General features: G+C 45.6%; 1 protein-coding gene across 1 annotated transcript; it reads left to right on the top strand.

Annotated features, from left to right (window-relative positions):
- Positions 1–9,665: 9,665 nt before the first annotated feature.
- LOC130476886 (tetraspanin-36-like) lies at positions 9,666–19,252 on the top strand. Its single transcript, XM_056848892.1, has 6 exons — positions 9,666–9,884; positions 12,917–12,991; positions 15,443–15,538; positions 17,214–17,369; positions 18,401–18,484; positions 19,169–19,252. The coding sequence occupies exons 1-6, from the start codon at positions 9,666–9,668 to the stop codon at positions 19,250–19,252; spliced, it is 714 nt and encodes a 237-aa protein (XP_056704870.1).
- The last annotated feature ends 1,753 nt before the right edge of the window (positions 19,253–21,005 follow it).

The following is a 21,005-nucleotide window of genomic DNA, read 5'->3' as shown; positions in this document are numbered from 1 at the left end:
ACCGGTCATTCCTGACCTATGGGGTGACGTCACATCCCGACGTTTACTGGGCAGACTTTGTTTACGGGGTGCTTTGCCATTGCCTTCCCCAGTACTCGTTGTACCCACCTCGGAAGGATGGAAGGCTGAGTGAGCCATCTACCTGAAACTGACTTCCTTTGGGATCGAACTCAGGTTGTGAACAGAGCTTTTGACTGCAGTACTGCAGCTCACCACTCTGCGCCACGGGGCCCAATAGTCTGTCAGTAGAAAAGAGCAAGAGTCCAGTACCATCTTAAAGACTAACAAAAATTTTGTGCAGGGGGTTAGACTAGATGACCCTAGAGGTCCCTTCCAACTCTGTGTTTCTATGATTCTCACAGCATTCTGAATTAGGGTTGCCAACTAACCTGTCAAATGCCTGGTTGAGTCCTGCATCTTTAACAGATTGATCTGTGAGTGTGTGTGTGTGTGGGGGGGAGCTGGTGAATTTGTGTTTGCTGAATGTTAGCAGGCCTTTTTGCAAATAGTATCTGCTGGTAAAGACATAGGCAATATCCAGTATCCCTAATGGGAACCAACACGTTGTAACTAGAGGGCATGTCTCCAATCTACATGATTGACGCTGGGAAGGCCCATTAAGTGCATAAGAAAAATGCAGTAAGAAAAGGAAGTTTAAAAAGAACACAGATACATTTATAGGTTGATGAGGAGGAACTGATGAAAAACTGAAACCGCCGTCTTCTTCCTCTCTGACCTAAGGGTACACTGACCCATGGTTCCTGTGAACATATAAACGAAAAGGAAGAGTTTATTACATTAACTATACATCGCATAGTTAAATTGTGGAACTCCCTGCCCCAGGAAGTGGTGATGGCTGCCAGCTTGGAGGGCTTTAAGAGGGGAGTGGACATATTCATGGAGGAGAGGGGTATTCATGGCTGTTAGTTAGAATGGATACTAGTCATGATGCATACCTATTCTCTCTAGTATCAGAGGAGCATGCCTATTATCTTGGGTGTGGTGGAACACAGGCAGGATGGTGCTGCTGCAGTCATCTTGCTTGTGGCTTCCTACAGGCACCTGGTTGGCCACTGTGTGAACAGACTGCTGGACTTGATGGGCCTTGGTCTGATCCAGCAGGGCCTTTCTTATGTTCTTATTGTTGTATACATTGATTTTGTATATACACCTTGTGTGTTCTTGGTATTTTCACACTGAGTACTTGTAGACATACTTACCATTTATGCTAACAAAGCTATATTCTGTTTGTTAACCATTGGCTTGGATTGCCTTGCTGTGCAAGTTGTGGTAGGTAAAGACATAGGAGCAGAGACTGCTTTAAAAAAACAGGCAACCTCACTAGTTGCTCTGTGAGAGACGGACGTGGAGGCTAAACTCCTGATCCTGTGCATTTTTACTCAGAAGTAAGTTTCGCTGGGACTTGCTCATAAGCAAGTTTGCAGTTTAGGAGTTTAAAGATGCCAGTAGTGGATGATGTCATTTCCCCCCTCCTGGCAAAGAAAGCTCTGAGTATTTCTAGCTGTATAACAGGTTCAGATTAATGGCTGAAGTCATGGAAATGCCGACAGTCCAGAGGAGTAGCCGTGGGAAGCTGGAACAAAACAGGAAGTCTTCTGGCATGTTAAAGACGATGCAGTTTTTATTCTAGCATTAGGGTCTCTGGGCTAGAGCCCACTGCATCAGATGCTATGAGTGAATCCACAATAATAAGAATAAGAAGAGTTGGTTTTTATATGCCAACTTTCTCTCCTACTTAAGGAAGAATCAAACCGGCTTACAATCACCTTCCCTTCCCCACAACAGACACCCTGTGAGGTAGGTGGGGCTGAGAGAGCTGTGACTAGCCCAAGGTCACCCAGCTGGCTTTGTGTGTATGAGTGGAGAAACAAATCCAGCCTCCACCGCTCATGGGGAGGAGCTGGGAATCAAACCCGGTTCTCCAGATCAGAGTCCACCGCTCCAAACCACCGCTCTTAACCACTACACCATGCTGGCTCCCATAAGCAGAGCATCTGCCTCTGCTTATGGGAGACTCGCATATACAATGTTAGGAAGAACGCGTCTTTTTTGTGAACTGAAAGGTATGCAGAATGGAGAAGGTAAGATGTAATTAACTGAAAACCAGACATAGTTAAGAACTGTTCGCCTGTTTCCTTTCTCGATCACATCTAATTACATCTCACCGTGTCCTTCCTGAATTTCCTGGCGCTTTGAGCCTTCTGTTTTCAATGCTTTTTCCCAACTTGTGTGTGTGTGCGTCTGCCTAGGGCAGAGGTCCCCAACCTTTTGAGCCAGTGGGGCACCTGGGTGGTGGGCACCAAGGGTGGTGGGCGCAACCACATAATGGCTGCCACAAGAGGAAGAGCCAACCACAAAATGCCAGGGAGTGATGTTACGTGAGACTCTTCGACATTTCAGGCAGATGCTACCCCTCCCCACAACAGACAGCCTGTGAGGTAGGTGGGGCTGAGAGAATAGAACTGTGACTAGCCCAAGGTCACCCAGCTGGCTTAGTGTGTAGGAGAGGGGAAACCAACCCGGTTCACCAGATTAGCCTCCGCCGCTCATGTGAAAGAGTGGGGAATCGAACCCGGTTCTCCACTGCTCCAAACCACCGCTCTTAGCCACTACACCATGCTGATTCTCCAGACAGATTATCAAATGATGTAGCTATGAAGCAAGCTTCCCTGTTGATTTCTGCACGTCTTGTAGTTTGTAAAGGGGTGCTGTTGGCCCCGTCCATTAAAAAAAAAAAGCCTGCCCTAAGAATGATGAACCTCAAAACCAGGCAGAGACTCTTCAGTCCCTATTTCCTTAAATTCATTGTGTCCAAAGCTCTTCAGCCCATAATAAAACAGAAGCTGCCGTTTGGAAGATGTGACGAATGGTGTTCTAGTGGAATTAATTCTGCTCGGCTGCCAAAATGGTTTTGCTAGAAATGAGTAAACTTCTGTTTTCCACAAGCGCTTTTTCTGTGGAAAACTGGGGCAGGGGGGTGGAAGTCAGAAATGATATTCCTTTTGCAGAACGGTGGTGGTAAGTGTTGTCAAAGTCACAGCTTATGCCTTATGGCGACCCCATAGCGTTTTCAAGGCAAGAGACATCCAGAAAAAATTGCAAATGTTTCAGGAGGAGGGGGTTGGTAAAAAACAGAGAGTAGGGTATAATGCCATAGAGTCCACTCTCCAAAGCAGCCATTTTCTCTAGAGGAACTGATCTTGGGTGCCTGGAGATCAACTATAATAGCGAGAGCAAGAGTCCAGTGGCACCTTAAAGACTAACAAAATTTCGGGCAGGGTATGAGCTTTCATGAGTCACAGCTCCCTTCTTTAGATACCTCACGACTCACGAAAGCTTATACCCTTCCAGAAACTGTGTTAGTCTTTAAGGTGCTACTGCATTCTTGCTCTTTTCCACTGCTGCAGACAGACTAACACGGCTCCCCATTGTGATCTATAATAGTGAGAGGTAGCCAGGTGCTACCTGGGTGTTGGCAGCCCTGTGTAGTGATTACAGTGTCAGACCAGGAGCGGGGGGAACACACATTTGAATCCCCACCCTGCCATGGAAGTGGGCCGGGTGACCTTTGACCTGTTGCTTTCTGTCAGTCTGCCCTACCTCACAGGGTGGTTGTTGTGAGGGTAAATTGGTGGAGAGGAGAACAGTGTTGTAAACTACTTTGTGTCCCCATAGGAGAGATGACAGGGTAGAAAGATATAAATAAGTAAGGTTGTGGTATTGGTTTTCCCTGCATTCAGTAACAGTGAGGTGAAGCCGACAAATGGTCCATCTATATATAGCATTGAATCAATTGTACATGTCTTATTCCACTGTAGATTCTATGCAGAAATTCGCAGCAAATTTTTAGGCCCTGTTTTGACAAAAAAAGTCCAATTCCCCTGATTTTCTTAATGCTCTTTTTTTTTTTTTAAACTGAATAATCATTCTCCTGTCCTGTTACATTGGAGAAAGTGACACAATTTCTGAGATTTGCTGTGAGGTTCGCCAGCAAGTTACTTAGAGGGCTTTTACTAATTTTAGCATCCTTTTATCTATGTTCTAACCTTGTTAGAAATGCTCAACTGCAACAATTCTATGTTACTATGTAGACACCCCATGTTTCAATTTTATGCCAATAAAGGAGATTGTATTTTTCTATTGTGTGTGTGTGTATACACACACACACACACACACACATATACACGCATACATACACACACACACCTCTGTGTGTGTGTGTGTGTGTGTGTGTGTATAATCTCTCTCTCTCTTAGGCTCTCCCATGGTTTAATCTACCAAACAGGGTTGTTGTAAGGACTGAATGTAAAGTGGGGAAAAGAAACCAGTTTGCTGCTGTGAGTTTCTTGAAACATGGGTGGACAACTTTATCCAGTGGGGCCAAAAGGCCAAGAGAACACATGATGGAAACTTATGATGTTGGGCTTGGTTTACAGCAGTGGTTCCCAACCTTTTTTTGACCAGGGACCACCAGGACTTTTTTGTTTGGTGCAGGGACCCCAAGGTTCAAAATAAAAATTCAGACAATTTGAAAATAAACTTTAATCATAACTGTTAGTTAAACATTAAACTTAGAATAATATTTGAATACATATTTTTATAATACAGAACTTTTAATTGAAAATATTAATTTATTATGGGTTTATAACTTTGTTTCGCGGACCTTAATTTAGTTCTCGCGGACCCCTGGGGGTCCACGGACCCCTGGTTGGGAACCAGTGGTTTACAGGCTAAAATGCATGAGATTATTTATTTTGATTATTTATCTGCATTGATTATTTATTTTATAGGCTTAAAGTACGCTTGTAAAAAAAAAAGAGAGAGAGAAATCCTGTTATAGGTTTTGGAACTTTCTGGCCATGTGGAAGAGTTTTGTTTGGCTCTCTGAAGGGCCCAAACACTCACGCCCAAGTGATAAATGGACGACAGGGTGGCGTCAGGGTGGAGACTGTGTTAGCCATTGTTGCCAGTTGGGGGCCGTTCCGGCAAGTCCCTGCCTTGTATCTTCTTTCACTCCGCATTTTCATGATGGGCAAACAGACACTATCCACAAGGTTGTAGACTCTGATGAGATCTCTCTGGGCAACAAGATGGCAAATGGCAAGGGAAGCTTTTCCCACAGCATAGCTAAGAAATGCTTCCCACTGATACCAGTGGAATTTAAATTCCTCGTCAGTATATACAGAACACGGGGGAGGGACTAAGCCATTTTATTTCAGCTAATGAAAGCACCGGGGCACGTACTGAATCATTTATGGGTGTGTTTGTGTACTAAGCATCTCTTGGAAAGATTAATTTTATGAAATGGAGACGCCAACCCTACAATTTCTTGGCCTGTATTAGAACAATGAGCCCTGTATGCTGTTTTGTAAGTGCTGGGGTTTCTGAGAACGGCTGGGCAAAAGAGGAAGCATTTAAGCTCTTAAACTATGACAAATTAATATCCTGACCTACATTGTCACATGAAACTATTTCATGCCTTGTTGCGTAGAATCATAGAGATGGAGGGGCCATACAGGCCATCTAATCCAACCCCCTCCCCTCCCCAAACCCTGCCCTCTTCAGGCTCCAACCCCCCCCCCCAAAAAATCTCCAGGTATTTGCCAACACCTATCTGGCCACCCTAGTGATGCTGGAGGGATGAGCTAATGGCTGGTAACCTGCAATGAGGAAGAGCCGGCTCAACAGGTAAGCTTAAAGAGGCCAGAGCTGAAGAGATGGCTTGCACAGGAGTAGGAAATGAAGAGAAAGGCCTCCAGGGCAAGGTAGAGAGGCAGGAAGCAGGGACATAGCAGCAGGTTATTTGAGAGTTCAGAACTGTTGCATAAGAGGGATCTTAGGATTGCCAGCTTCAGGTGGGAAATACCTGGAGATTTTGGGGTGGAGCCTGAGGAGGATGGGGTTTGAGGAGGGGAGGGACTGCAATGGGGGTATAATGCCACAGAGTCCACCTTCCAAAGCGGCCATTTACTCCGGGTAAACTGATCTCGATCGGCTGGAGATCGGTTGTAATAGCAGGAGATCTCCAGCTAGTTCCTGGAAGTTGGCAACCTTAAGTACGCCACAGTGATGTGCTGTCCTACCAGACAGGGAAACAGCGAAAGGAAATGGCAGTCAGAGTTGCAGCAGTGAACGATCATGCCCGTCTGGCGTCTAAACCACAAGATATTTGCCATACACCACAGTAAATTTATCATAGTGGTCTGAGCAGAAAGCTCACCCTCTTCATAGAATCATAGAGTTGGAAGGGGCCACCAGGGTCATCAAGTCCAACCCCCTGCATAATGCAGGAAATGCACAACTACCTCCCCGACACACCCCCAGTGACCAGAAGATGGCCAAGATGCCTTCCCTCTCATCATCTGCCTAAGTTCATAGAATCAGTATTGCTGACAGTTGGATATCTAGCCTCTGCTTAAAAACCTCCAGGGAAGGAGAGCTCACCACCTCCCGAGGAAGCCTGTTCCACTGAGGAACCATTCGAACTGTTGGAAAATCCTTCCTAATGTCTAGTGCCCTCATGAGAAGGGGGTATCCTATAACTCTGATTGACTCGGCTAAAAAACGGGCGGATGTACAGGTACGGGAACAGATGTTTACTCGTTCTAAGAGACCAATATCCAAAATAACCTCATCTTTTCAGTACACTCCTTTAGTGGGTGGCATTCGGAAAATTATTTATAAACATTGGCACATGATTGCCACTTTGCCTGACTGCTCTGAACCACCCGTTAGGGTACAGAAGAACCATGTCCCTTAAGGATCAACTTGTACACACCGATAGAATTGATCGGCCCATTATAACTACTAGGAGGGGCCATTATCGGTGTGGATCTTGTACGATGTGCCCATATGCGCTCCCTGTTAAGAGTTTTACTTATGTCAAAACAGGTTTTAAATTTGAAATCAAGTCATGTACGGATTGTTCCTCAGAAAACGTGATTTACGCCGTCCTATGTTCTTGCGAATTGATGTACATAGGCAAAACGAGTCGATCCTTGAAAATACGGATTGGAGAGCACCGATCGAGGATACGGAACTCCGTGTTAGAGGCTCCGGTCGTAGCGCACTTTAAGCAGGCAAAACATAATGACACCGACTTGCGGTTTTTTGCTTTATGGCAATACAAGAAGAAACGGTTTAATAGGGAAAATATAGATAGGATTCTTCTTCAGAGAGAAGCTCACTTTATTACCATGTTTAATACTATGGCCCCCAATGGATTGAACTCGGCATGCGACTACTCTGCCTTTTTGTGAGTTTTGCTGCTTAACGCCGTATAGGAGCGTTTTCAATAAATATCGCACCCTCTCTTTCCACTCTATCCCACCATGAGATAAGAACACTCACCATAAGAATGGTAGAATTAAATATATGAAAGACGTGGAAAAGTAGTCTGTGAGTATAATTATATTCATATTATGTAGATGTGCTGCATATTTTTATAATTATATAATGAGTTCCAATGATAGCTTTTGAAAAAATATTTTATTTAGAGATACAACGTGGGATCGCCATTGTGCACGAACAATCCTCAATAACTCTTCAGCAAAGTATCTGAAAAAAAGAAGAAACAAAGGATTAATGAACTATAATTTATGAAATCATACTTACCAACTGATGAAAGTTTATATGAAACAGGAGAATTACCGGAAGCCTGTTTTGATTTTCTGTTGTACTGTTTATGCATATTTTGTATCTTTGTGAAGGAACAAAGGACGAATAAGAAACTAAACCTTTAAGGATATTGTTATCATTGGTTTTGATTAATAGCCATTGTGATTGCCCTGCATTGACTAACCTCCAGGTGGTGGCTGGAGAGCTCCTGGGTTTACAACTAGGGTTACCAACCTCCAGGTACTAGCTGGAGATCTGCTATTACAACTGATCTCCAGCCGATAGAGATCTGTTCACCTGGAGAAAATGGCCACTTCAGAAGCTGGACTCTATGGCATTATACCCCACTGAAGTCCCTCCCTTCCCCAAACCCCACCCTCACCAGTTAGGGATAACATTACCCTCCCTTCCAGTTCTTCACTCCATGCCCTACCACATTATGTTGTTTTAGTGGGAATCTTTGATATTAGATTCAAATGTTGTTATATTGTGTAATTTGCTTGCTGATTGAATAAACACATGAACACATGAAGCTGCCTTATACTGAATCAGACCCTTGGTCTATCAAAGTCAGTATTGTCTACTCAGACCAGCAGCGGCTCTCCAGGGTCTCAGGCAAAGGTCTTTCACATCACCTGCTTGCCTAGTCCCTTCAACTGGAGATGCTGGGGATTGAACCTGGGGCCTTCTGCATACCAAGCAGATGCTCTGCCACTGAGCCACGGCCCCTCTGTTTTGCTAGGAATCTTTGTTGGTAGATTCAAAGGTTGTTGTCGTTCAAATGTTATCATATTTTCTGTAACCGGCTTACTGAATAGAATCATAGAGTTGGAAGGGACCACCAGGGTCATCTAGTCCAACCCCCTGCACAATGCAGGAAATTAACAACTACCTCCCCACACATCCCCAGTGACCCCAACCTGTGCAGGATCCCACAATCAAAGCACTCCCGACAGATGGACATCTAGCCTCTGCTTAAATGCCTCCAAAAGACAGGGACTCCACCACCCTCCGAGGCAGCACATTCCACCGTCGAACAGCCCTCACCGTCAACATTAGGAAGTTCTTCCTAATGTTTAGGTGGAATCGCTTTTCTATTAGTTTAAATCCATTACTCCGTGTCCTAATCTCTGGAGCAACAGAGAACAAGCTAGTTCCCTCATCAACATGACATCTCTTCAGATATTTAAACATGGCTATCATGTCTCCCCTCAACCTGCTCTTCTCCAAACTAAACAAACCCAACTCCCTAAGTCTCTCCTCATAGGGCATGGATTCCAGACCTTTGACCATTCTGGTCGCCCTCCTCTGGACACGCTCCAACTTGTCAACATCCTTCTTAAATTGTGGACCCCAAAACTGGACACAGTATTTTCCAAGTGAGGTCTGACCAATGCAGAATACAGTGGTAGTATTACTTCCCTTGATCTAGACCACTGGTTCCCAACCAGGGGTCCATGGACCCCCAGGGGTCCGCGAGAACTAAATTAAGGTCCGCAAAACAAAGTTATAAACCCATAATAAATTAATATTTTCAATTAAAAGTTCTCTATTATAAAAAATATATATTCAAATATTATTCTAAGTTTAATGTTTAACTAACAGTTATGATTAAAGTTTATTTTCAAATTCTCAGAATTTTTATTTTGAACCTTGGGGTCCCTGCACTAAACAAAAAAGTCCTAGTGGTCCCTGGTCAAAAAAAGGTTGGGAACCACTGATCTAGACACAATACTCCTATTGATGCAGCCCAGAATTGCATTGGCCTCCTTAGCCGCCATATCACACTGTTGACTCATGTTCAGTTTGTGGTCCACTAAGACTCCCAGATCTCTTTCACATGAATAGTTCTATTGTAATGCGCCTTGAGTCCCAGTTTGAAAGGCAGAGCACAACTGAAAACAAATAAAATGTGGGAATAGTTTGTGTTACAGATGACCCCGCTCACAACGATAGGGGGTACCGATTGCTGAAACGTATGACAAGATTCAGCTGGACGTTGTCATTCGAATGACAGGAATGTTTTCATGTTGTGGTTTGCTTTATGTTTTAAGGGCGCTGCAGCTGGACTCGCTTACGTCGGCAGTTATGTTCTTAACGCCTACAAGACCTACGACCCCTTTCACCAGGACGAATATGCCATTCTGCCCGCTGTCATTATCATTTGTGTTGCTGTGGTGATGTTCGTCATCGGGCTGATCGGATGCTGCTCCACCCTCCGCGAGTCCCGGGTTGGCTTGGGAGTGGTAAGTATTTACCCTTGGAAACACCCTTTTAAATGTGGGTTTACAATTGTCCTGGAGGGGTAAGCGGTATTAGTCTATTGTAGCAAAATAAAACAGAAGTCCAGTAGCGCCTTAAAAGACTTAATTACATTTATTTTAGCATGCACTTTTGTGGGTCAAAGGTCATTTTTTCAGATGCTATGAAGAGGAAATCAAGTTTCAGCTTTCTATAAGGAAAATTACGGAAGGGGAACAGGAAAGAAAGGACTGGAGGCAGAGAGAAGCTTAATGTGAATCATAGTGATTCTGTGTTGAAGGGGGGGTTGAACAGATTTGATTGTTACCCGTAATGGATTATGAGAGGGGATAAGAGGTTCCAAACCTCTTTTGGGGTGCAGATAAACAAAGGTGTAACTAAATAGGATAAACAACAGCTAACAAATGTAGAGGGACTTCAGTGCCATAGAGGCCAATTGCCAAAGCGACCATTTTCCCCAGGGGAACTGATCTCTGTTGGCTGGAGATCAGTTGTAATAGCAGGAGATCTCCAGCTAGTACCTGGAGGTTACAACCAGAAAGCAAAAAGGCTCTGCGCTGTGGGGTATTGTTGAGAAAACAAAACCAGCACACAGTTTCAATGCAACACAACTATATAATAAAGTGCACGATACCAAGTGAATACTTAACTATAAGAGGACAATATGTACACTACATACAAAAATACAAAATACAAAGTACACAAATGCAAGTCAATCCAATTGGTTCTTCTCTCAAGGTAAGTATTCTTGATCTTTTCTAGATATTTTTTGTTTTTGTTTTTTAGTATTGCATATAAGTGTAGCAGTGCTACAGGTAAGTAGAATATAGTCTAAGACACATTAAGACAGCCGAAGAAGGGATACAAGGACGTGTCGTCTAGATCGGTATCCACGTTTCGCTGGAGGCTTCATCAGCTGATCCTATTCATTCAGAGAAAATATATTTGCACAGGAAAACACATCGTCATACATATCACGTTCCAATAGCCAAGGCGGCTCCAGGTAAGTTCCAATGTCTCAGAGTATGTGCAAATATATTTTCTCTGAATGAATAGGATCAGCTGATGAAGCCTCCAGCTAAACGTGGATACCGATCTAGACGACACGTCCTTGTATCCCTTCTTCGGCTGTCTTAATGTGTCTTAGACTATATTCTACTTACCTGTAGCACTGCTACACTTATATGCAATACTAAAAAACAAAAACAAAAAATATTTAGAAAAGATCAAGAATACTTACCTTGAGAGAAGAACCAATTGGATTGACTTGCATTTGTGTACTTTGTATTTTGTAATTTTGTTTTTTTGTATATAGTGTACATATTGTCCTCTTATAGTTAAGTATTCACTTGGTATCTTGCACTTTATTATATAGTTGTATTGCATTGAAATCGTGTGCTGGTTTTGTTTTCTCAACAGTACCTGGAGGTTGGCAACCCTACCAGGGGAGGGTCTGGAAGGGCCTGCACCACAACAGACCCACTTGAGCCAGTCTGTTGCTGGGGCAACCAGCCACTGATGCAACAGTCTGGGCAGGGTTGAGTGCCCAGGGCAATGGGACGGGGGCCAGAAGGCCCTCTCACGCAGCTGGAAGAGTGGGGTCGATGCTTGCCAGGGTGTATTTAAACCCTCGCAGACACGGCCTGAAGAAAGTTCCCCTGCCGTGTGTCGAATGGTTTGCAGAGAGCGAAAGGGATGCCTGGGCTCATGAGCTGCAAACTGAGGAGGAGGAGAACTCGGGCGCAGAACCCCCCTCCCCTTCCCAGTTTAGCCCCCGGGGGCAAGAGGTCCCATGGGCAGACGACAACACACAGCCCTGGTGGGAATCCCGCAGTCGGTTAAAGGTAGGATAGGCTGAGAGAGAATTACGGGCCCCAGGTCACCCAGTAAGTTTCGTGGCAACAGGGGATTTGAACCTGGGTCTCCCTGGTCCTAGTCCAACGCTCTTAACTCAGGTGTCCGCAAACTTTCAGAGCCTGTGGCTGCCATGAGAGGTGGAGCATAGCTAGGGTTGGCAGGTCCCCCTTCTCCACCAGCGGGAGGTTTTTGGGGCAGAGCCTAAGGAGGGCGGGGTTTGGGGAGGGGAGGGACTTCAACGCCATAGAGTCCAATGGCCAAAGCGGCCATTTTCTCCAGGTGAACTGATCTCTATCAGCTGGAGATCAGTTGCAATAACAGGAGATCTCCAGCCACCACCTAGAGGTTGGCAACCCTAGTTGTAATAGCAGAAGATCTCCAGCTGGTTCCTGGAGGTTGGCAAACCTAAGCATAGGGTTGCCAGCTCCAAGTTGGGCAACATCTGGAGATTTTGGAGGTGGAGCCTGAGGAGGGCGGGGTTTGGGGAAGGGAGGGACTTCAATGAGGCATAATGCGATAGAGTTTCTCCAGGTGAACTGATCTCTGAGATCAGTTGTAATAACATGAGATCTCCAGGAACCACCTGAAGAAGAAGAAGAGTTGGTTTTTATATGCTGACTTTCTCTACCACCTAAGGGAGACTCAAACCGGCTTACAATCACCTTCCCCTCCCCACAACAGACCCCCTGTGAGGTAGGTGGGGCTGAGAGAGCTCTTAATAGAACTGTGACTAGCCCAAGGTCACCCAGCTGGCTTGGTGTGTAGGAGTGGGGAAACCAACCCGGTTCACCAGATTAGCCTCCGCCGCTCATGTGGAGGAGCGGGGAATCAAACCCGGTTCTGTCACCCTCCAGTTTCAACAGATGACCTCGCGTTCTAGTATTATGGGAGAGGGAGAAAAACGTCTCCCTGTCCACTCTCTCTAAACCATGCATAATTTTATAGACCTCTATCATGTCTCCTCTTAGCCACCTTCTTTCCAAGCTAAACAGCCCTAAGCGTTTTAACTGCTCCCCATAGGGCAGTTGCTCTAGTCCCATGAGTGTGGGTGGCTTTTCTCTGAAGCATGATTCTCTCTCATTCCTTCGTGTATATGTCCAAAAGGGTGCGAGCTGTTATGTCCATGTTTTCTGAACTGTCTCCTCCTTCCTTGTTTCAGTTCTTGTTCATTATCCTGCTGATCTTCATCGCGGAGGTGTCAGCATTTGTCCTTGGATTCGTTTACAGATCAAGGGTGGGTGAAAGCGTCCATATCTTTCTCTGGACTCGTGTTAAAAACAGTTCCGAGCTCGGCGAATTCCTCATACTCTATGAAGACTAGATGGGGGATCCAGGTGGCCCTGTAGGGTTGCCAGCTCCTGGTTGGGAAATGCCTGGAGATTTGGGGAGGGGGAGCCTGAGGAGGGTAGGGTTTGAGGAGGGAAGGGACTTCAGCAGCGTATAATGCTGTAGAGTCCACCTTCCAAAGCAGCCATTTTCTCCAGGTGAGTTGATCTCTGTTGCCTGGAGATCAGTTGTGATCCCAGGAGATCTCCAGCCACCATCTGGAGGTTGGCAGCCCTACGGCCCGGCCAGGGACCAACCAACCCAGAGTTCCTGTATTGGTGACCCAGAACTTAGAATGTGCCGTGCTGGTCACTGGGGCAGTAACCGAAGGCTCTGAGTATTGATACCTGGCCTGACCAATCCAGAGGTAGTGCTTGCCAATCACAGGGCTTGGAAGTCCATCTTGGTTTAGTTTGGATCTTGCTGCGAGCGATGCAGGAAGATGCAATATCCTTTGAGTCAGACCTGTTCGTGTGCAATATTATGCTTCCTTCATTAATGCTCTTGATTTAACCGACCACAGTTTGTTTTAATCAAGTGGCAGCCCTGCCTTATAAGTTACAGGTGCAACTTCTTTCAGTGTTTTCATCCCACAGAGAAAGAAACCGTTCACAATCCTGAATGCCATGGGGGTTAAATGTTTTTTGTTGAAAGCAGTGTCCTATATGCACCCATCTGGGTATGGAATATGGAATTTTCCTGGTTTCTCTCCATTCCAGGTGCCCATTCTGAATCCCTGGGAAGATTGTTTATAGGCTAGCCCAGAGAAACAGCTATGTGGTTGAAGAGGCTGGAGCAAACAAAGATGAGGGATTGAATTCGCTGGTTCTCCCTCTTTTGCAAGCCCATCTCCACTGAGGCAGGGTTGGATGACTTCATGTCCCTTTCCCTCCCTACTCTGTCCTCTTGACAGCCCAATGTTCTTCAGTGTTGGTTCTGCCAACCCCAGGAATGATCTTTCCTGTAGTCTAAAGGTGTTGTAAGAATGGAGAGGAGGAAGAAGAAGAGTTGATTTTTATATGCCGACTTTATCACTTAAGGAAGAATCAAACCAGCTTACAGTCACCTTCCCTTCCCCTCCCCACAACAGACACCGTGTGAGGTAGGTGGGGCTGAGAGAATATGACTAGCCCAAGGTCACCCAGCTGGCTTCATGTGCAGGAGTGGGGAAACCAACCCGGTTCACCAGATTAGCCTCCCCGCTCATGTGGATGAGTGGGGAATCAAACCCGGTTCTCCAGATCAGAGTCCACTGCTCCAAACCGCTACACCACGCTGGCTCCCTAAGTATCAATCATCGATTATTAAGATCAATCAATCAATGTTTATTATGATCAAGAGATCAGTCAGCATCAGTTTAACAGCACTATTTACGTACAAATTAACTATGCAGAGATTAAAATTCATAACCTTATTGTCCTGTAATCAATTATACACAAAAGTTATTAAAACGTTTGGAATGGCTGCTTCTTTGGGGACAAAGGCTCATCCCAGAATTTGGCCACTTTTAGAGGTGGTCTCGTTGGCGTGATCTTCAAGGAGGACAATTTTCCAGATCTTCCTGGGAACTTAGATAGAGTAGGTATGTGGAATGAACTTTCTTATAACGTGGACAGTATAACACATGTTCCACTGTTTAGACTGCGTTTGATTGGCAGGAGCACGGACGTTGGGAATAGGGAACAGGCAAGCATCTCCCTTCCAGTAGCACTGAGAGCAGGCAGCTAAAACAGGCTAGGGTGAAAGCTCTGTGGTATTTGGATAATTCTGAAGCGTAGTTCGCCGGCACAAAATTTTGGCTATGATACCCTACCGCCAGATAGAGATGTGCCCGACCTCTATCAGCCTGAAGAATTTTCTAACAGAGCGGTTCCTCAGTGGAACAGGAACAGTTAGAGTAGTTCCTCAGTGGAACGTGCTTCCTCGGGAGGTGGTAAGCGCTCCTTCCCTGGAGGTTTTTAAGCAGAGGCTAGATGGCCATCTGTCAGCAATGCTGATTCTATGACCTTAAGCAGATCATGAGAGGGAGGGCATCTTGGCCATCTTCTGGGCATGGTGTAGGGGTCATTGGGGGGGGGGGAAAGTTAGTTGTGAATTTCCTGCATTGTACAAGGGGTTGGACTAGCTGAGCCTGGTGGTCCCTTCCAACTCTGTGATTCTATAACTGTGTCCCAGATCCGTTGTTTTAAGTATTTCTTCAGCTCCCGAGAACCCAAGATGGCATATTGCTCAGGGGGAGAATGCAGAGGAGTACTAGAGAACTCTGTGCACCTTCCATGCCTGAGGCTTAATTTCCCTGGGATATAGGATGTTCAGCTTGGAGACCGATTCACAAAACAGCCATTCTTTCCTATTACAGGTTAAAAGTGATTTCCGCGAACCGCTGCAACAAGTTTTCAAAGAGTACGATGGGAATAATTCCCAGTCTCATATGGTAGACTATTTACAGAACGAGGTAGGTAAACATATCACGTTTTAGAATTATTGTCACAAATTGCCTTTATTAGGACGATAACTCTTAGAATGGTGGGCGATAAATAAAGTAAATAGATCTGCAAATTTGAATAGGCATTTTAGCTCATGATTGTGGCTGCAATTTTCCTCCCAGTATTTGTTTTCTATTCATTAATTATAGGAAATTAGGAAACAAAGCAAATCGAAAACTGTCTAAGGCATGACGCACCATAAACCAGGGGTCTCTAACGTGGTGCCTGTGGGTGGGACCAGGTGGTGTGGATGGGGCTTCTGATTGGCCACTGGAGTATTGATCGGCTGTGCAGATTTTTTAAAATGTTGATTTGGCAGCCACCACTGCATAAGATTAATTCATGCCATCATATTTCCTATTACTATGTATGGGTGTGAAAGCTGGACAGTGAAGAAAGCAGATAGGAAGAAAATAGATTCCTTTGAAATGTGGTGTTGGAGGAGAGTGTTACGGATACCATGGACCGCCAAATAAAAAAAATCAGTGGGTTTTAGATCAAATCAAGCCTGAACTGACCCTAGAAGCTAAAATGACTAAACTGAGGCTATAGTATTTTGGTCACATCATGAGACGACAAGAGTCACTGGAAAAGACAGTCATGCTAGGAAAAGTTGAGGGCAGCAGGAAAAGAGGAAGACCCAACAAGAGATGGACTGACTCAATAAAGGAAGCCACGGCCCTCAGTTTGCAAGATCTGAGCAAGGCTGTCAAAGATAGGACATTTTGGAGGACTTTGATTCATAGGGTCCCCCTGAGTCGGAAGCGACTTGACGGCACTTAACACATAACACACATGTAGTCTGGTCTGCATGCAGCAGTCTTTGGGTTAGACTTTCTCGCACATTTAAAAAATATTAGTGGTTTCCCAGGCAATTACGTTGCCTGCTGCTCTTAAGAACAGACGACTCACCGTCTCAGACGTTGCCTGTTTTTGGCTTGCATGTCACCATTTAAAAAATATTAGTGGTTTCCCAGGCAATTACGTTGCCTGCTGCTGTTAAGAACAGATGACTCACCGTCTCAGACGTTGCCTGTTTTTGGCTTGCATGTCACCCATCGATCTTTGGGAGCATAAGGACTAGGCACTTGGTAGGGCTTAATGAAAACAAAGTATGTGAAAATAGAGCCATTGTCAGCTACATCTGCAACCCCAACCCTATGACTTAATGCTGGTTTAGAATCTGGGCTTTGTGTGGAGGCAGCCAGCTCCAATTTGACCAGGTGCTCACACCTGGACTTCACATCCAGCTGTGCTGCACATATGGAGGGAGGGGATACTAGCACGGCAGCAGCCTTGGATAATTTTCAGGAGACAGTTGACGACTGGGGAGGGGCTGTGGCTCGGTGGTAGAGCATCTGCTTGGCATGCAGAAGGTACCAGGTTCAATCCCCAGCATCTCCAGTTAAAGGGACTAGGTAGGTAGGTGATGTGAAAGTCCTCTACCTGAGGCCCTGGAGAGCCACTGCCGGTCTGAATAGACAATGCTGACTTTGATGGACCAAGGGTCTGATTCAGTATACGGCAGTTTCATGTGTTCATGGAATATTGATAAAAAGGGCCAGCATTTTCAAGATGTTAACATTTCTCAGGTGGGAGGGACCTGACCTCTGTTTTTTGATGCCTTCCATTTCCCCCTTAAAGCTTCAGTGCTGCGGCGTCAGCAACTATACAGACTGGATTGGCAGCACCTGGTACAACACCACCGGCAACAACAGCATTCCCATTAGCTGCTGCAAGCAAGCATTTAAAAAGAACTGCACAGGACGAGTGAGCGAGCTACAGTATCTCAATACCGAGGTAAGGGCATGCCAATAAATAAAAAAATTACATCTCCATCTCCCTCTCCCTCTCCCTCTCCCTCTCCCTCCCTCTCCCTCTCCCTCTCCCTCTCCCTCTCCCTCTCCTCTCCCCTCTCCCTCCTCCCTCTCCCTCTCCCTCTCCCTCTCCTCTCCCTCTCCCTCTCCCTCTCCCTCTCCCTCTCCCTCTCCCTCTCCCTCTCCCTCTCCCTCTCCCTCTCCCTCTCCCTCTCCCTCTCCCCTCTCCCTCTCTCCCTCTCTCCCTCTCCTCCCTCTCTCCCTCTCTCCCTCTCTCCCCTCTCCCTCCTCTCCCCTCTCCCCCCTCTCCCCTCTCCCCCTCTCCCCTCTCCCCCTCTCCCCCTCTCCCCTCTCCCCCTCTCCCCCTCTCCCCTCTCCCCCTCTCCCCTCTCTCCCCTCTCTCCCTCTCTCCCTCTCTCCCTTTCTCTCTTTCTCTCTTTCTCTCTTTCTCTCTTTCTCTCTTTCTCTCTCTCTCTAATGGCAGCATTTTGCTCTTGCATGAGCTTTCCTGCTGGTAGTAGAGGCTGCTAATTAAAACAGTGGACCTATGAGCTCCAACCCAGTTACTTCATAAATTAAAATAACAGCATGCGTATGAAAATGCGTATGAAAAACAGTTTATTTTGCCTGAGCAATTCAGAAAGCGTGTCCTTGTTGGCCCTGTAACTCTCAAAAACGATGGCTCGGCAATAGGGTTGCCAGCTCCAGGTTGGGAAATACCAGGAGACTTTTGGGGTGGAGCCTGAGGAGGGTGGTGTTAGGGAAGGGGAGGGGCTTCATTGGGGGCATAATGCCATAGAGTCCACCTTCCAAAGAGGCCATTTTCTCCAAGGGGGCTGATCTCTGTTGCCTGGAGATCAGTTGTTCTAGCGGGAGATCTTCAGCCACCACTTGGAGGTTGGCAACCTTACTCTGCAACCAGTGTGAGGGTTATTAAAAATGTTTTGTTTTCAGGCGAGGGCTGTAATTTCTTAACACATACAACTTTTTATCCCTCCCCCTGTCTCTCTGTAGGGCTGCGCAGACCAAATGATCTTTGCAATAGAGAGTGTTCTCAGCTACGCTATGCTGGTTGTTTTGGGGTTTGCCATCGTGAAGGTATTTTAATCACACGGTTTAATTCTGGCCAGTCGTCATTGTCCGGGTGGTGGTTATCTTTCTAGTGGGGTCCCTGACAGAAGCCAACTGGGACAGGAGGAAAAGGAAACATTTCTGATGTCCCATTCGAGCTTGATTAACCGAGTGGTTGGTTATCCGTCTTCGCCTAGATTTCTTCCAGCCTTGCCATTCTAGAAACCATGTACAAGCTTGCTGCTTTTAGATACATGCACCTTAATGGCTGGGGTGGGTGGGTGGAATGCACCTTTTGAACTTCCTAATGCACCGTTAGGAAGATGTTAGGAAGAATTTCCCAACAGTTAGAGCAGTTCCTCAGTGGAACAGGTTTCTTCGGGAGGTGGTGAGCTCTCCTTCCCTGGAGGTTTTTAAGAAGAGGCTAGATGGCCATCTGTCAGCAATGCTGACTCTGTGATCTTAGGCTGGTCATGAGAGGGAGGGCATCTTGGCCATCTTCGGGGATTGGAGTAGAGGTCACTGGGGGTGTGGGGCGGGAGGTAGTTTGGAATTTCCTGCATTGGTCAGGGGGTTGGACTAGATGACCCTGGTGGTCCCTTCCATGATTCTATGACTCTAACTGTAAATCCCTCTGAGCATTGATGTAAACACAATCGATGCCGAAGACTCGATTTAATAATATTATTATTAAATGTTTTCTCATTTCAGTTCTTTGGGATGATGAGCGTCTGTGTGCTGACCTGCCGGAGAGATAACGGTTACGACCGCTTGAACTCAGGGGTGTTCGCGTGATGGCAAAGGTGGAGCGCGTGACTTTTCTTCTTCTGCTCCTCCACGATAAAACGGACTTGGGAAAAGATGCCCCCAACAGACAAAATGGTTGCTTGGCTTGATTTAAAAAAATGCTGAAATTTGTCTTCTCGAACAGAAAGAAGATCGCATTAGCTTTTAAAAGCTGTATTAAAATGTGAACTAATGGCTTTAATTTACATATGCGCTGGTGATTCGGCTTGGGAACGTTCAACTGTGTATCATAAATACAGGGAATGTCTTTCCTTTGACGATACAGCAGATGGAGCTGTACCCCAGAAAAGAGAGAATACTGTTCCAATATTTGATGGATGACGCTTTTAAATTTCTTTTTACTTAGTGAGATGATTTGTAAAGTACCTAAGGCTTTGGATGTATCTCCCCTGAAACTGTGAAGTGCCACCAGTGTCTATCTTTACAGCAAATGCCTGAAATCTGACCACCGCTGACAATCTCAGATGAATTTGGTGAATGCGCTTTCCTGTTCCTTGGCTCACGCGAGTGAATGCGCATGATCACATTTAGGTGACCGTCAACATTTGTTCTCTCTTTCACTTGGTCTGTCTGTGGATGTTTTTCCATTTCATCTGGGATTATCAGCATTCAGATGTTAATGACAATATCCACCAGCTTTCCAATATCTACAGTATTATATGCATCACTTAGATGCACAGGTATGAGAATGAACATAAGAATCCTGCTGAAGACCAAAAATCTGGTTCCCACAGGGGCTGGCCAGATGTTCTTAGGAAGCACACAAGCAGAGCATACTTGTGTCCTTCACTTCTGTTGCCTCTACAGCAACTGGTATTTAGAGGTAGCACTACCTCTGAACACTGAAGTTCTATTTAGCCTCCATGCTAGCATCCTTTTACAGACCTATCCCCTATAATTTTTGTTTAATCTCCTTCTAAAGCCATCTAAAATTTCACTGCATCTTGTGGCAGTGAGTTCCAAAGGATTGATTTTACATAGTTTGAAATACTTTCTTTAGCAAGTCCCCAAGCTACAGCCCATCCGTTTTAATGCGGCACTCCTATTCTTTGTGGGGCAACTGAGCTGATGGAATCATACAGTTGGAAGGGACCACCAGGGTCATCTAGTCCAACCCCCTGCACAATGAAGGAAATTCACAACTACCTCCCTCCCACACCCCCAGTGACCTCTACTCCATGGCCAAGATGCCCTCCCTCTCATAATCTGCTTAAGGTCATAGAATCAGCACTGCTGACAGATGGCCATCTAACCTCTTAAAAACCTCCAGGAAAAGAGAGTTTACCACCTCCCGAGGAAGCCTGTTCCACTGAGGAACCACTGTAACTGTTAGAAAATTCTTCCTAATGTCTAGACGGAAACTCTTTTGATTTAATTTCAACCCATTGGTTCTGGCCCGACCTTCTTGGGCAACAGAAAACATGGATACTCATGGATAGATAATATGGTTCCATCCACCTGCAATGGTGCTGTAAAATGTGGTGGTACTGAGGACCCTGAGGATCCACGAACACAGCTAGCTGCCTTGTTGATATTTACACTCAAGGAGACTTTGTATCACAAACTGTACCTGAAAATGAAAGTGTCTGGCTAGAGTAACTCCACTGGAGGGCATTCCAGTACTCCCTGACATTCACTAGACTTCAAATATGTATTGTGTGTGGTGGATTCTGTCTGCTAGGAATTGCACAATGTTCATTACCTTCAAAAGCAACCGATCCAAGTCTGCACTGCATGTTAG

This window comes from Euleptes europaea, chromosome 4, assembly GCF_029931775.1.
Source record: "Euleptes europaea isolate rEulEur1 chromosome 4, rEulEur1.hap1, whole genome shotgun sequence".
In the NCBI taxonomy this organism is placed as follows: Eukaryota; Metazoa; Chordata; class Lepidosauria; order Squamata; family Sphaerodactylidae; genus Euleptes; species Euleptes europaea.
Note: the sequence above shows the minus strand (reverse complement) of the source record. Positions and strands in the feature narration are given on the sequence as shown.

Coding starts and splice junctions, on each gene's coding strand:
- LOC130476886 (XM_056848892.1), top strand. CDS start 9,666: ATGTTGTGGTTTGCTTTATGTTTTAAGGGCGCTGCAGCTGGACTCGCT. Junction 15,539..17,213: donor TAGACTATTTACAGAACGAG/GTAGGTAAACAT, acceptor TCCCCCTTAAAG/CTTCAGTGCTGCGGCGTCAG. Junction 17,370..18,400: donor TACAGTATCTCAATACCGAG/GTAAGGGCATGC, acceptor GTCTCTCTGTAG/GGCTGCGCAGACCAAATGAT.